Source organism: Thermobia domestica, chromosome 13 (genome assembly GCF_964235325.1).
Source record: "Thermobia domestica chromosome 13, izTheDome1.hap1.1, whole genome shotgun sequence".
Lineage (NCBI taxonomy): Eukaryota > Metazoa > Arthropoda > Insecta > Zygentoma > Lepismatidae > Thermobia > Thermobia domestica.
The window spans coordinates 75,522,760-75,539,670 of NC_137466.1; the positions used below are offsets into that span (position 1 = coordinate 75,522,760).

General features: G+C 35.2%; 1 protein-coding gene across 1 annotated transcript in view; it reads left to right on the forward strand.

Moving 5' to 3' along the window:
* Positions 1–16,911, forward strand: part of LOC145668253 (zinc transporter ZIP5-like) — an 83,632-nt gene that overhangs the window by 44,820 nt on the left and 21,901 nt on the right. The window contains exons 2-4 of the mRNA XM_081735941.1: positions 9,774–9,844; positions 13,574–13,763; positions 15,439–15,608. Of these exons, the coding sequence (XP_081592067.1) occupies positions 9,774–9,844; positions 13,574–13,763; positions 15,439–15,608 (431 nt within the window). The remainder of the gene's footprint in view (positions 1–9,773; positions 9,845–13,573; positions 13,764–15,438; positions 15,609–16,911) is intronic.

The following is a 16,911-nucleotide window of genomic DNA, read 5'->3' on the forward strand; positions in this document are numbered from 1 at the left end:
TGAGATGGAGAAACAGATGGTAATCGCTCGGCGCAAGATCAGGACTGTAGGGTGGGTGTCTAACACTTCCCAGCCAAAACTGTCCAACAAATCGCGGGTCTGACCTGCAGTGTGAGGTCTTGCATTGTCATGGAGAAGAACAATGCCCTTTGTCAGCATGCTGTGTCGTTTGTTTTGAATCGCTCTGCGTAGTTCACAGGGTTTGGCAGTATGCTTCTGCATTGATAGTGGCTCCTCGTTGCATGAAGTCGACCAACAAAACACCATGCCTATCCCAAAACACCGACGCCATGATTTTGCGCTGGGGCAGAGTCTGTTTGGCCTTCACCTTTACAGGCGAATGTGTGTGTCTCTATTCCATGCTCTGTTGCTTCGATTCGGGCGTGATATACGAAACCCATGTTTCGTCTCCAGTTACGATCTGACTCAAGAAGCCGTCACCTTCTTCGTGATAACGAGTCAAGAACTTCACGGCACACTCAAATCTTTGGTTTCTGTGGTCCTCTTTAGGAGTTTCGGGACCCAACGGGAGCACAGTTTCCTTAACTTTAGGTGTTCAGAAACAATTTTGTAAAGCGCTGATCTCGACACGTCAGGAAATTCGTTTGAGAGACCTGTTATTGTGAAGCGCCTGTTCTCACGAACCCTCGCTTCAACTGAAGCCACCAAATCGTCTGTAACACTGTTCAACAACGAAAATGTAAATTGAACAAAATCAGCTAATTCTTATTGATTTTGTGGTGCTGATCACGAATTTGAAAGTTATTTTCGAATATTAGCTCTACTTTTCGTTTTACAGGCATGTCTTATAATAACGATTTAAAAATAAATATATTCGCTTCGTTTGGGGTAAAATGTTACACTGATCTGGCAACACTGGAGAAACTATATGAACGCTTGGTTTCATTGCGTTCCTTATCTCAGTAGTGTTCTGCTATTGTTAGAAAAGATAGGTTTGGTGCAGTTATCAGCGTTTTGGGTGTGACGTTTGTGTAGTGCAGGACATAAAAATACAACTACAAGTACTCAAAAATACTGGTATTTCGAATGTATATTTTTAAATAGTTATCGGAACTATTTCAAGTGACATTTTGAGGATTTCAATAAACAAAAATGCCGCGAAATTGTGTAAACAGTGCGGATAGCTTCTGCTACGTGTGTGGGGAAGTGACATTTTCCTCACAAAAACAGACTATAACACCACTAATAAGAAAAGCCTATCAATATTACTTTGGTTGTAAAATTGGAGACCAAGATAAATCTTGGGCACCCCACATTGTGTGTAACACTTGTGCCAGCAATCTAAGAAATTGGATTAATGGGAAGGGGCGCTCAATGCCTTTTGCAGAGCCCATGATTTGGAGGGAGCCAAGCGACCACATCAGAAACTGTTATTTTTGTATGGTTCCTTCCGTCAAGAAGGGTACTTCCACGAAGAAGAAGCGGGCCTTGATCTATCCTAACATTCCTTCTGCAATGCGCCCTGTTCCACATGGAGAAGGACTACCTGTTCCTGACCCACCTAAAGAATACGACCTTTTTTCTGATGATGATCAAGACGTTGAAGCTCCTGAATCAAGTACTTCGAAGGACCCTACGTTTGTTGTAAAAGAACCTCCATGTGAACCACATAAACTTACTCAAGAGGAACTAAGTGATCTAATCAGAGACTTGGACCTCTCGAAAAGCAAAGCCGAAATTTTAGCGTCACGCTTAAAGCAATGGAATTTATTGCAGGAAAAAGTAAATATTTCAGTGTATCGGAATAGGGAGAAGATGTTCACTTCATTTTTTACTATGGAAGACACACTTGTGGAATGTACAGATGTAAATGGTCTCATGAGGGCACTTAAAATTAATTACGAACCTACGGAGTGGAGGCTCTTTATAGATTCGTCCAAGGTGAGTTCAAAGGCAGTGCTTTTACATATTGGAAATGAACTTCCTTCAATTCCTGTAGGTTACGCAGTTCATATGAAGGAATCTTATGAAAACTTGAATCGTTTACTTAAGCCATTAAATATTACGATTTTCAGTGGCTCATTTGTGGTGACCTTAAAGTAATAGCACTGTTGCTAGGTATGCAGTTAGGGTATACAAAGTATTGTTGCTTTATATGTGAATGGGACAGTAGAGATCGTGGATCTCATTACCGTAAAAGTGATTGGAGTACCAGAGAAACTCTTCAGCCGGGAGTGAAAAATGTGCAGCATGAACGACTGGTAGATCGTAACCGAATTTTGCTTCCCCCTCTACATATTAAATTAGGTCTTATGAAAAGTTTTGTTAAGAGCATGAACCAAGAGGATGAGGCCTACAAGTACCTAAGAGGACAATTCCCTCGATTAAGTGATGCCAAAGTTAAAGAGGGTGTTTTCATAGGGCCACAGATTAGACAACTATTCAAAGATCACAAGTTCGACGAAATTCTCCAAGGTGAGGAGAAAGCTGCGTGGGAAAACTTGAAGAGTGTTTGTTCACAGTTCTTGGGAAGACACCGAGCAACAAATTACAAACAACTGGTAGCAAAGTTGCTATTGTGCTACGAAACTCTTGGTTGCAATATGTCTCTGAAAGTCCACTTTCTTTATTCACATCTAGACTTCTTTCCCGAAGATTGTGGAGCAGTAAGTGACGAACATGGTGAGCGTTTCCATCAAGATATTGCAGCCATGGAGAAGAGATATGAGGGAAAGTGGAGTTCTAACATATTAGCCGACTACTGTAGGACTATTGCAAGGGATGCTCCAGATGTAACCTACAAAAGGCAAGACAAGCGAAGACGCTCAAAATAAAATAAACATAATCCTGTACAAGGGATCACTTGAAACTTTTGTCTACATTGCAGTGTAGTTCTTGCACAAAAAGGTATTTGTACATATTTTTTATGTTTTGATGTTAATACTGATTTTTATTACGGAATTGTTAATGTTTAACTTGACCACGGTTACTTTATTTTCTGTATCGCTGTGAAACTGGTATTTGCGCAATTTTGAAAAAGGAAGTACAAGGGTATAGAAAGCTATAGGTTAGGGTACTTCTTAACTCCCCAGCTTATCACATCACAGTGAAATAGATAAAAAAAAGTGAAGTGTAGGTTTTTACAAGGATTTTGCTTAAATTTTCTATAAATATTAATACATTTGTATATATTACTGTTGTACAAGGGCGTTTTTTTTACAACCTGAGCTAAGAAAATTTTTCTATTATCATTTCCTTTCATATTATGCTTAAATGCATGTACAAATCGCAATTTCAAAGAATTTACATACTTTCGATCAAAATTTGTTGAACAGTGAATCGAAGAAGGGCGACCGGAGCGGTCCTCATCATGGACGTTGTCACGGCCATTTTTGAATTCTCGTACCCCCTTACGCACTTTGCTTGCACTCATAACAGTATCACCGTACACTTCGCAAATCTGTCGATGAATTTCTGCAGCAGACACGTTACTTGCTGACAAAAACCGTATCACTGAGCGAACCTCATACGCGGCGGGCGACTTGATAGTCTTAAACATTGTTAAAGCACAGAATACAACCGTACAGGTCAGCTACAGAGATGAAATTGAGCACAGTTGTTCCTGAGGCATGCCGGTACGCGACGCACACGCTAGTTTTGGTATGCGCGCGAACTACTAGTGTCTACAACAAAACGGACCTTACTTAAAAAATACGCCTCGTATTTAGTACTCAAAGTCTCTTTGTTTGTTTATGAAAATATTGAATGTGTATAATTCTATCGTGATTAACTGCAATAGCTACTTAATCTTTTTTTTTGTGTGTGTGTACTAATTTTCCGGGGGAAGCCCCCGGCACTTTCTTTTATTAGGAGGGGGTATTCCATACAAGCGAAAGCCTCAGATGGACGGCGCCCTCCCAAAGTGTGACCGCGCCCTTTTTACATAGCCAGTCCACCCCTGCTTATACCACTTTTTTAGGATGAGCGATGTATATTCTAAGCACATTTTCGTGTGGTTCTAAACCTTCGATATCACGCACATTCCTTGTAAATATATTATCAGTGAATTAATACAACTGGATTATTTTCTTTTGATCCTACAACAATTCCCGATTCTGAATTTGCACCATAGTTTGCAAACATCCACTAACAACGAGAACAATTTGTTGCCATATGAATAGAACGTTGCATCAACTGATAATATCGAAGATAATGGAAGTAGATTTGACGCGTTATCTGTAGAGATCTTACTCAGTTCTAACACTCAGAAGGATAGGCCTGACTCTTGATCTGTACAGACCTCACCAATTTGTCACACTCAGAAAGATATGATCCTATCTTTCCAGGAAGTAATGCTGACAAAAAAATAAAACGAAACACAAAACCTCGTAGACATAAGTGGATATAAGAAACACAAAACCTCGTAGACATAAGTGATGCGTTTGACTACTTATGATGTTCATCTCTATTCAATCAGTTGAAGAAAATTGAAACAAACAATATTCTATTTGAAGCAATGAAAAGTTATTGTACAGAAATAAAAAAAAAAATATGTTGCAGTTAGCGGATCAGAGCACATAGTAAGTAAAAGTACAAAAGGATGGCCACAAGGCTTGACTTCCGGACCCACAATATGGGATATAGCAATACAACCGTGTTTAGAATCAACAGAGCACATAAAAGAACTAGTTATTGCAATCGTAATAAAAGGACCATCAAGAAGGGACATTGAAAATAAGACTTAAAGTGTTAGAGGAATTAAATAAGTCGTACAACAACAACAACAACAACACAACAACAACAAAAACTAAGATTGTCCGGACAAAAACAACATATATGACATTTGGTATAACACTAAAAACGTAATCAATTCTTAAATAATAAGAACATTGAGAAACTAAAGAACTTTAAATATTTAGGATTATGGTTGGGTGAAAATCTAAACTATCAAAAACATATAACAGAGGTAACATAAAAGGCGTTAAAGTTAAGAAACCAACTGTTAACTGTGGCTAAAAAGATTATAACTTACCTGATAGAATTATAAAATTATACAATAAAACACAATAAAATTATACAATATACGATAAAATTATACAGTAGTACTAATACTCATAATAAATTACTGTTCCGGAGTAAGATACAGTAGAGTTTAGAGAAATATAGATCTACTAATAAGAACTAATAAAATTATCAGAACAATTCCGATAGAAAGCTTAAATAAATACTTTAATATTAGAAGAGCTACTACACCTAGTAGTTTTGAAAAATTGAACAAGACCATGGATAGAATTTAAGGAAACCATAAAATTCCAGAAATTATAGGGAAAATACCAGAAAAAGAGGAAGAATCTAATAAATTGGTAGAAGATATATGGAAGAAGGAATTGATAAATACTAGAAAGGGATCTAAGCTAAAATCATATATACCTACATTAGTTATAAGAAAGAAATTACAGCCGGTGGAAAAAGAAACAATAAAATTATTATGAGGACCCAGACCATTTAAAACACATTTTAAAAGACTAAATATAGAAAATAGTTATATTTGTGTTTGTGGGAAACCTAAACCCACAACATGTCGTATGGAACTGTGATAATTTTATTAAGAAATAAAAAATAAAACAAGTAAGAAACAACCTAAGAGAAATGAGCATAGTTCTTGACAGACCGATTTTTGATATATTTGAGAAAGTAGTAAAGCATATAATCGAAATAGCACGCGAAAACATGGAAAACTTATAATACAATTTAAATTGCCTAGAAACAAGTTCAGTGAAACAATGAAACATAAGGAATTCCAAGAGCAAAGAGAATAATTCTGATGTTAATCAAGAATTATTAGCGAGTATATATTTTTCATAAATCTATTCTTCCCGTGCGAAGAACGGTTATTTCAGCTTTTATATATATAATTGGTTTTCTTTTCTATAGAAAGAAATGGGTATTTATCCATTTAACAATCTTTTTTTTTTTTTTTTTTTTTTTTTTTTTTACAATTCATCTTCCTAATAACTTACGTGGCATATTCTATTCATTTTTGCTTCACATTTTATACCTCTGTTTTCTACAATATATGCAGATCTTTGTTTTATCTTTTGTTCTTAAAGTTGATCATTTCGTGATTTCTCTCTCCGCAGAAGAAACAGACTTCGTTCTCTTTCTTGCAATGTCTACTCAAATGTGGAAGATCACCACAGGTAAAACATTTAGACACTGTTAATGAAGTCTTTGATTCTATGTGCTTCATAAATCAAATCAACTCTTTCATTGTTGACTAATTTTCTCCTTATTTCTTTACTTGTTTCGATTACTAAATGACATCTGTTTTGACCTCGCAGACCTATTCTAACACTTGGCTTGATATCTCTTTTTGTTTCTTCGCTCTTCTTTACGAAAATTTTGGTCTATCAAAGTTTCTACAATTTCTTTGTCGATAAATTCAGCTGATACATTGTAGATTATTAAAAGCAGGTTCTTCTTCTTTTGTTTTTCTATTATTACTGTCTCATTTATTTATTTATTGTTTTCGATTACTTTCTTCATATTCTCCTCTACCACTGTCTCAACGATTACTTCTTTTTGTCATTTTTACAACTGTTATTTTTTCACTAACTGGGTTTACTGCTCCCATCATTTTCTTCCTTTGCTTTGTCTGCTCCATAGTTTGTTGTATTTTCTTTGTGTGTATATGTGTTGCTAGTGTAGTTGTCGCAACAGTCAAATAAAAAGTTTTGCTTCAACATTTCCTTTTCCCACCTTTAGTTTTACTATTTTGCCTTCAGTTTTTAATTTTCTCTTTCAGTTGTGTGTTCTCTTGCCGTATATATTCATTTATCCCCTTATCATTTATCGTCTTAGCTTATTTTACCAACTGTTGAGTTATATGTGTCCTGATACTCTTTAAGATGTTGCTACTACCTTTACTCTGTTTCACTATGTGTGTACGAATTGTATCGATTTCTCAATTTTTTCCATTCTGTTTAGGCCTATTTTTTTCTGCTTTTATCTTCCTCGTCTTCACTTTTGTTTCCCTGTACTAAAATTGTTTCTTGTAAGTTATCTTCTTTCTTTTTCTCTGTCTACAGGTGATTCCCTTTTTTCTTTTTTCGTGGTTTCTACTCCTTTGTGTTCCTGTTTTTCTTCCTTTCATGCTTGTAATATCTCCTGCAGATACTTGAGAAGTTCTATCATTTCTAGATAGGATACACCTGAAAATTTTGATGTACTATCCATCTTGATTTATTGCAAACCCTGATGTGTAGTGAGAGTGTAATTCCCCAGAAGCTATTAATTTAGATTGCTTTCTTGTGTTTTTTAATAGTGTCTATTATGCGCTATTTCCACTTATGGCACGCAACCAGCTGTCCGTAATGTCAACCTGGTTGGGAATCTTGCATTCAATAGCTTTTCTATTTTATTTTATTTTTATAGATTTTCAGCAAATATGTATTTACAATTCCTTTAGTCTATTTTATGAAACTTATGTAGTTTTATATTTATATACTAACTATGAAATAAGTTTGTACTTACCAACTGAGAGGGCAGAAGGACCTATTTCCACTCAAATTGGTTTGCTTTCTTGTCCTTTGATGGTCAATACACAACTATAAAGTTTATTATATGTAGCAAGCACACATGTATTCATTCCGCGATCTTGCATTTTTACATTTTAAGATTTCTTCCTACGTATTGTATTTCAGTCGTAAGTTGCCTAGTAATTCTCCATAAAGCCTTACGCGCACGATTAGCTGCGCCTCCTACAAACCACTATTTTCGGTCGTTGATTGCAGAGGGACCGCATGTTTTCTGCACTATTTGGTACTATGATACTACCTGGCAAAGCATTAATGAATAATTTAAATCTAGCCAATAACGATCCAAAAAGGGACAGTAAAGAAAGAGATACTTATACGGCTGTATTTACTCATGGACCAACATAGCCATGTCCCGGGGCGGGAATTTTCTCTAATCATTTTTTTCTACTCCAGTTTTGTAATTTTGGGGAGAAAAATCGATATAGAGGAACGGGATTTTCCAATCTTTCTGGGCGAAAAAATGTTAAATATGGGCATGGCTACCTACAGTATATTAAAAAGATATGTAACAGGCATGGAATGTTTTCGTCTGCAATATGGGTATTTTCTATGATTCGTTGGTGGAACTGAAAGATCTATCTCTATAATTTAAAAAACGTTCTCCTACACTTTTATGTGCTCATAATCTCTTAAAGCAAAAGTGTCGAATGTTGGTATCTACGTGTACTGGTTCTTATTCTGGCAAACATTTTTAAATTCCCTTAAAAGCATTCGCAGAATGCTTTCAGAACATTACCTTACATCTGGGGAAAGTCAATCGAATGAAACAAAGCTATTTCTCGCGAAGCCTTGCCACTATCATGAAAATCAGAATGTTTACAACACAAGCTTCGTAATGTACCACTAGTGAGGACACCATAAACCAGAACAAATATATTGAAGGGATTAAAAAATTGAAGTTCTGGAAGTGTACTTCGGTGACAATTGAATTAGATATTTATGTTCTTTCTAAACTATCACACAGAACGACCCAACAGTACATTCGAGGATTTAGAGAACTGTTGATATTAGATTGAAAGACAGTTGCGATTTACAACAACTATTTGGTATTGTAAACACATAAATTATATCTACAGTTGAGTGCAAACGAATTTTCAGTTATATGAACGATATTCTGATCCTACAAGAAACTTACTAACTTTAAACACAGTGTCACATTTAGTCTTTTTGACCAATGGACCACCACTGCAAAACTTCAAAACCCAGGAATTTGCCCGTGGGAAAGAAATATATCATGCAGATGTTACAGCAAGTCGATCTCAACTATCTGAGAAGGAAACAAAAACGAATTTTTCTACGTTAGAGGCTGTCTGGAAACACTGCGCTGTTTTATATATATATATGAAAATTAGAAGTGATGTGTGAAAGGAGTCCGTCAGGGCCTACGTTCAAGGTACCATCCTGGTATTTACTGTACATGGTGTAGGTTAGAGTAAATCATGGAATACTCCAGTCAATATGACCTTCCTAAGATTCGATCACAGGACCTCTGGAATGACAAGCCAACACCCTATTACAGTATTATTACTACTATACGAACAAGAAAATTTAGGTGTCTACTTTAATACAAAAATTCGAAATTTTACTGGAAGGTATAGTTGAATGTTGAAGTACAAAAATATACCGACACTTCTTATTTTCCATTTCTACTACTGTTTGAAATTAACAGTTTAATGCAACAAAAACAAGTAATATAGGAATGTCAGTATGAATAGTGTTATCCAGAAACAATGGAAACATATCACACACCCGGTGGAAGAGTGTTACAACTCAAAAAATGGAAATTTTGAGGTATCATCGCTCAAAAGAGAATAAAGAGAGAGAGAGAGAAGCGAGCGCTACCTGGTCGTATTTTCGCATAAACGTAACTAAACAAATTAACCCCTAGATGGCAGAAATACCAGTATTCCACGGAGCGAGTTTGATAGAATAACAAACTTTAAGGGTCATGTTCCTTCAAATGTGTATTTTTGACTTGTAACAGTCTTCCACCGAATATGCGATATAATGAAAAATTAGAATAAATTAAACTATCGGTATTGATGTCCTATTTGACAAATTTATACTTACCTACAGTAATATCCAACAGCTCATCCAGTGTACGAGCTTACGTAAGATCTAGTAAGATCTCATCTAGTGTACGTAAGATCTTACTTTAAGAAATACACAAAGAAAATATATATTTATTTGTACTATCTTATTTATTACTTTCAGGAGAAGTATTAAATGATCTCGAAGAAATGTTGAATCAACACAGCGAAGGAGCAGCAGTCATTTTACCAGAAGTAAGTTTGTAAGAACTTTTAAGTTATAAAAATTTTGTCTATAAAAATGTAGGCTTATTTTAAAATATAAATCACTTCGTCAATTTTATTTGTATTTATAGTTCAATCTGGTTTGTTGCAACTTCAACCATCTCAAATCAATTTCCTCTACGTGATTATTCCACTCCTTCGATGTACCTGTTGTTAGCATTAATACTTTTTGGCATTTGTTTCGAATATCAGGGTTTACGAAAAAAGAAAAGCCGCGCAGGAGATTCCATGCACCATGAAAATGAGTGAACTTACTCAAAACTGCGCTGCATTTTGCAATTTATTTTAATAAAGAAGCAAATGCTGCGCAGGTCCATGAAGAAATTTATGTTGTTTATGGACAAGATACGTTATCAAAAGCAACTGCCAAAAAAAAAAAAAAAAACAGTTTATTCACTTTCGTTGTAGAAATTCCGCTGTCCAAAACAATCTTAGTAGTGGACAATCAATCACTGAAAAAGTGGATGATATTCTGGCAAAAGTCGGGCAAGACTGACATGTAAGATGTCAGAACATCGCCAATGATCTTACATCTGCCATCAAACAGCGTTAAACCATTTGGAGGAAGCTGGCTACGAAAAAAAAGCTCGACGTTTGGATGCCACATGATCTCATTTAAAAACATTTTCTCGGTTGAATTTCTATCTGTTGAATCTCTACTGGAACGGAACAAACTCGACCAATTTATGAAGCGGTTAATCGCGATTGGTGAAAAATGGACAACCTATGACAGCAATGTGCGAAAAAAATCGTAATCTAGGTGAGAAGCTCCACAGTCTATGGCACAGCCCACAGTGAAGCCCAAGAAGGTTATGCTGTCTATTTAGTGGGACTGGAAGAACATCGCACATCACAAGCTGCTGCCGCCGGGCAGGACAATAGGCTCGGTTCTATAAGTAGATGATTAGCGCGAGTACACCTATTTATTCAGAAGAAACGTTCGAAATTAGTCAACACAAAGGGTGTCATATACCACCCTGACAACGCCAAACGGCATACTTCTTTAATGACCCGTTCGAAATTAAGAGAACTTGACTGAAAGATTTTAATGCATCCACCACGTAGCCTGGATCTTGTATCGTTAGACTGTTATTTGTTTCGATATATTCAGGACTCCCTATTTTGCTAAGTTAGTTTCAAAAGAGACCTGTAAAAATCTTGGGTCATTTTTTTTTAAATCAGAACCCACAGAAATTTTAACCGATGGGATTATGCTGTTGCCGAAAAAAATGGCAAAAGATCATTGAACAAAGTAGTAAATATGTGGTTTCACAATATGTTATTTTCAAATAAAAATAAATGTCTTATCAATTTTGATCTCTAAAGGCTCAGTACTTTTTAGACAACCCGATACTAAAAACAATCACACACAAGAGAAGAGATACAGTAAAAGTACTTTCGCTAAACTCTTCATGAGATTGGAAAAGGAAGAAATAGCGAGAAAAGAAAAATTAGAAACCAGAGGGAAGGATCTGGAAAAGCTTTCTTGATCCCTATCATAGTGTTCTTTACATAAATTAATTGCATTAGTCATTGGTTATCTGCTACTAAAATTGGGATACGGACAAAATCTCGTGGCCGAAACATCGCCGCCCAAAATCTCGCCGGCCGATACCTCGCGGGACAAAATCTCGCCGGGCCAAAACCTTGCGTGGCCAAAACCTCGCCGCCCAAAACCTCGCGGGACAAAATCTCGCCGGGCCAAAACCTCGCGTGGCCAAAACCTCGCCGCCCAAAACCTCGCGGGACAAAATCTCGCCGCCCAAAATCTCGCCACCCAAAACATCGCGTGGCCAAAACCTCGCCGCGAATGAAACTTTTCTTTAAAATTTACCCAATGAGTTTCTTAATATGCAATTCCAAATTACAAATAATAATAATAATAATAATAATAATAATAATAATAATAATAATAATAATAATAATAATAATAATAATAATAATAATAATAATAATAATATACAAAACATCGTGTGCGTAGGCTTTCTCGGGTTATTCCCGTTTCCTCCTACTTTCTTTATTCGATCATTTCCTTCATCCTGGTCATCTACGTCTCCTTTAACCTACAGGACATAATCAAGGGACGTCGTAGAAACTCATATATTATTTCATACTTTCATAAATATTATTAGATTTTTGTTAAAATTTTAAGTTTTTGGATGTTCCAAAGTTCACGAAACTAACCCCGTTAGTTGTCATTACTTTCCTTATGCAGTCTTTCTTTCCCTATAACCAGTTTAAAAACATCCTGTCACCCTACCTTCACATTGAAATCCTCTAATACAGAAATAGAATTTTCATATGGTATCGCGGGACTTGGTCAAATACCCGTGATACTTCTTCTGAAACAGCGTCTTTTATACCGTCATCCTTATCATCTGTTGGAACATTTACATTTTGGTCAAGCGAGATTTTGGGTATGGCGATATTTTGGGGCGCGAGGTTTTGGAAGACGAGATTTTCGCAAGGCGAGGTTTTGGCCCGGCGAGATTTTGGCTCGCGAGGTTTTGGGTGGCGAGGTTTTGGCCCCGCGAGATTTTGGCCCGCGACGTTTTGGGCGGCGAGGTTTTGACCAGGCGGGGTTTTGGCCAAGCGAGATTTTGTCCCGCGAGGTTTTGGGCGGCGAGGTTTTGGCCAGGCGAGGTTTCGGTCCGGCGAGATTTTGGGCCGCGAGGTTCTGGGAGGCGAGGTTTTGGCCAGGCGAGGTTTTGGTCAGGCGAGGTTGTCGCCGCGAGGTTTTGTACCCAAACCGCTAAAATTGTATCTGAGCAGAAGTTGAGGCTTTTAATTTTATTTTTGATTTACAAGTAATATGTGCATAAAGGAGCATGAGTATCACCGTTAGGAAAAGAAAATTAACAACTTAAATATATTGATTAACGGTGTAGTTTGCTGCATATGTAGTACATAAATAATAACATTTTCTTTCAGGAAGATAAAAACCGTCAATTATTATTGGTGATGAAAAACATACCTTTTAGCGCCACAAAAGTTTGGTTTTCTCAAAAAATACTCATGATAATCATGATAAAATACGTTACTTTGTTCGACAGTATTTTAGCTAAGCAAAAATTAGAATTAAAGAGTTAATTATACTTTTAGGCTATATACCATAGGTGTACCATGTATTGTCGTCATGATAGTATAGAAATGAAAAACTTAACGAGAGTATATTCCACTGTCACTTTCATCTCAGTAAGTAGCATAGTTCTCTTACAACATCAATTTCTACGATAGGTTTAAGTAAAAATTCGTTGCCTCCACTTTTTCGACTGGCTCACGAAAATGTATACGTAATATAGCAAACCACGTATATTAAAAACCAGACGTAATTTAGCAACCATGGAGATGGGCCCCCGAAGAAAATTTTCTTTGGGCGCCCCTGATTAATGTATGTCCATGTTTTCGTTAAACACTAGTAATACTGTAGAATTTATAACTATTCCTATACCGTTTCCCCTTTCAATTGTCATTTGACTATTACCTTACGTAGAAAGTTACTATGATACCTAAGATAAATTTTGTTATTTGTAAAATTAACAAGACTATTAATTTTACATATATGTCTCAATGTAAGATATATCTCCTTATTTAAAAATATGGAGGTGTATTATTTTCTTTCTTTTCTGAAATTACCGGTTACTGTATCAAATTATACCTAATCATCTGTGATCGCAAACATTTTCTTTCCCTTTGTAGAGCCCAGGTTGGTGTCTTTCACCACAGGACATCTTAATAATGTATGGATTAGAGCCATATCATAGTACTATTAACCAGGTGAATTTTCTACATCTGTGTCCATCAATCATCTATGAGTTAGATCATCGGTCTTGCTACCGACTTGAAGAAATAAGTGGAGGAGATAAGCCTGCTTCTTCAAATTACTTAGGTTTGTTAAAATTATAAAATACATATAAATTTAATACTTTCATGGTATTTATTTAAAGTATAAACAGTTTTGTAGAGAAGCTACTTTCACTTGGACAATAACCTTTTGTCATTCGTGCTGTTTAAAAAACCAATAAATTTTATAGATGCTATCTACGTATCGTCGCATTAGCGGAGTCAATCGCCGCTACTATTCCTTAAGTGGTTCTACTCCTTGTGCAGTGGCGAACAGCAGGGTATGACCAGTATTTCTAAAACATTCAACTTTGTGTGATAGAAGTTTTAACTATTAAACCTTATGAAGTTCGAAATCTTCCAACCGGCGATCGACTATTTCAGATTTATTGTTTATAAACTGAATTTTGTTAATGTGTCAATGTCACGCACCAGGGATCCTGAAATACGAAGGTGGCTTCATATGAGTGATTTGAGACTGACAATAAGAAACGGAAATCAATGGCTCAAGAAAGTGATGGAGATCTACAACTGAACACTAATAGCGTTGATCACGACATTAATAGTGAAATAGGTTGGAACGGTTCCAAGTTCACATAATTTCAGGTGTTCGTATACATATGGTAAATGTTTATTTTTGCATATCATCTTGCTCAGGGGAGGAAGAGGAGGGTAACTGTGCGCGAAGATAGTTTCAAAGAACCATGTGGCACGGCAGTCTTCAACAATAAATTTTTGACTTTAAAAAATCATTATTGTGGTTTCTTAGTCCCTTATTCGCTGGCTATGAGTCCATGTGACTTTGTTTTATTTCGTGGTACTGATCTGATGCTTGTGTTGATCTTCATGGAATGAGAGGGGAGGGTGTTTAACAAGCACTCTGAAATGGATATGAGAGACTTTGTCTGAGGCTTTGGAGTGGCAAGTGGGTGGAGGAGAAGAGAGTTGCAAGATTTGAGTAGTTGATTTTTATGATAATTTATTTTTGAGTGTAAAAATTTTGCGGTGACCTTAAAACGTTTCTATGTTAAGAATGCGAATATTCGAATACTCACGCTACAAAAGAAGGCACAAGTGACGAAAGGTTAATATGAATTCCCTGTTATCAGTGATAAGTGCAGTCGTTTTAATAATTTTCTACCATGGTCACTATTACTAAAGCGGACAGTGAAAATGTCACATTTGCCATAAAAAAGATTATTGAATGCACGTATTATTTTAAGGTATTATATTCAGTACAAATATTTGTAGAATAGCTTATTGAAATTACGCAGAGTGTTACTGACAAAATATAATTCTTATAACCAATTTCGTAGGATTCATATTGTTCATTTTTGGATACATTTCTCTCCAGTATAGCCTATTTTACTTGTAAAGTTTATGTGCTTGTTGTAGGATATTTTAATTCACTTATTTATACATATATTTAATACTACAAAAAAACTAATGGCTTCGGTTCACCAACGCATGTAATTATGAATTGATTCCTGTAGAGGTTTAAAATGAAGACAATACCTATTACAGGTAGTTAATATATGCTTGAAAAGAATTTATTTAACAAAGCACAAGTCTTAGTTATTACCCATTAACATCCACAATAATGGATAAGTAAGTAAATAAATATCAAAATTAAGATTTGTTGGAAATATATTAACGTTCGAAAAAGTTCAAGTTCTATTCAAATCTCAAAAACATATTTTTAACCCAATTTCATATTTCAGTTTGGGTGTATTCAACAATAAGTATTATTGTGATGAGCGTGTGTGGATTGTTTGGAGCTTTATTAATTCCCATTATGCAAGCGTTATTGTTTCAACAAGTATTGAATTTTTTGGTTGCTATGGCAGTTGGGACACTAGCAGGAGATGCACTACTTCATCTTTTACCACATGTAAGCATTAAAATCAATAATATATTGACGATATACCTTAACTATGTCACTAAACAAAATAAGTATATGAAATACTTACTATACTTCCTTCTCTAGCTTTAGTAAGTTCAGTGTTTATGAAAAAATAATTTATATATATATATATATATATATATATATATATATATATATATATATATATACAAGATAATTATGTGTTATGTGTCTATTATGTCTATTATGTGTTAACATTTTCATCTTCACTGTTCTTTAGTAAACTGTACTGATATGTTACATATTGAAGTACGCATAAATAATAAATCCAATATAAATCCAGAAGCAACAGTTTCAAAGGATCAAACAAAGAAAGCTGTAGAAAAAAAGCGCAAATGAGGCGTTCACAATCTTTTTGTTTCCCAAACTAATTTGTTTAAAGTGTAATTGACTAAAATCGTACTAAATTTCATATTTAATGTGGGAGCGGGGAGAAAGAATAAACAATAACAATTTTTCACAAGTACAAAAATTTTCTATTTATTTTACCATCCCAAAAAAAAACGTTCCAACATAATGATTGTCTGTTTTAACAAATTGCTCTAATTGCCGCAGTATTAAAACTCGATAAGCCAATGTATAGGGGGAGGCACGATTCTTAGTAGTAGGACACTCATTTCTGGTGCATGAGGTCCCTGGTTCAATTTCAGCTCTCCTTAAGTGGGCTTTGTGATGGACACACACTGGATGTGAGTATTCTAGGAATCCTCTAGTCTCCTCTCACTTTCTTCATTAACCATTTCGTTTATCATAATCGTCTCTCTTAGCTACGGAGCATAATCGTGAGATGTTAAATCTATAATAATAATAATAATAATAATAATAATAATAATAATAATAATAATAATAATAATAATAATATTTTTTATTATTAATTGGAAATTACAGACTAATAGTCCATTTACAATTTCAAGTACAGTACATAGACAATAAAACAATCATACATACTATAATATTAAGTAGAGAAAAAATAATACATGCAATAGCAGCAGACAAACATATTACATAAAACACAACTAAAATTACAATCAAATTATGAAAAAGAGAACAAAACAAAAGGCATGTACAGACAGTGATGAAATTGTGATTATGAAAAAAATAGATTATGATAAGTGATAAGTCGTAAACTTTCTTTGGATAAAAGGAAAATCAGGTGTAAAAAATCAGTGACATGTAAATAGTTGTTTGCATTTAACAGACATTTATATATAGGCGCATCACTAAAATTCGAGTTATATTTGAAAATTTTAAAGTTTCTTCTAGCTATGTT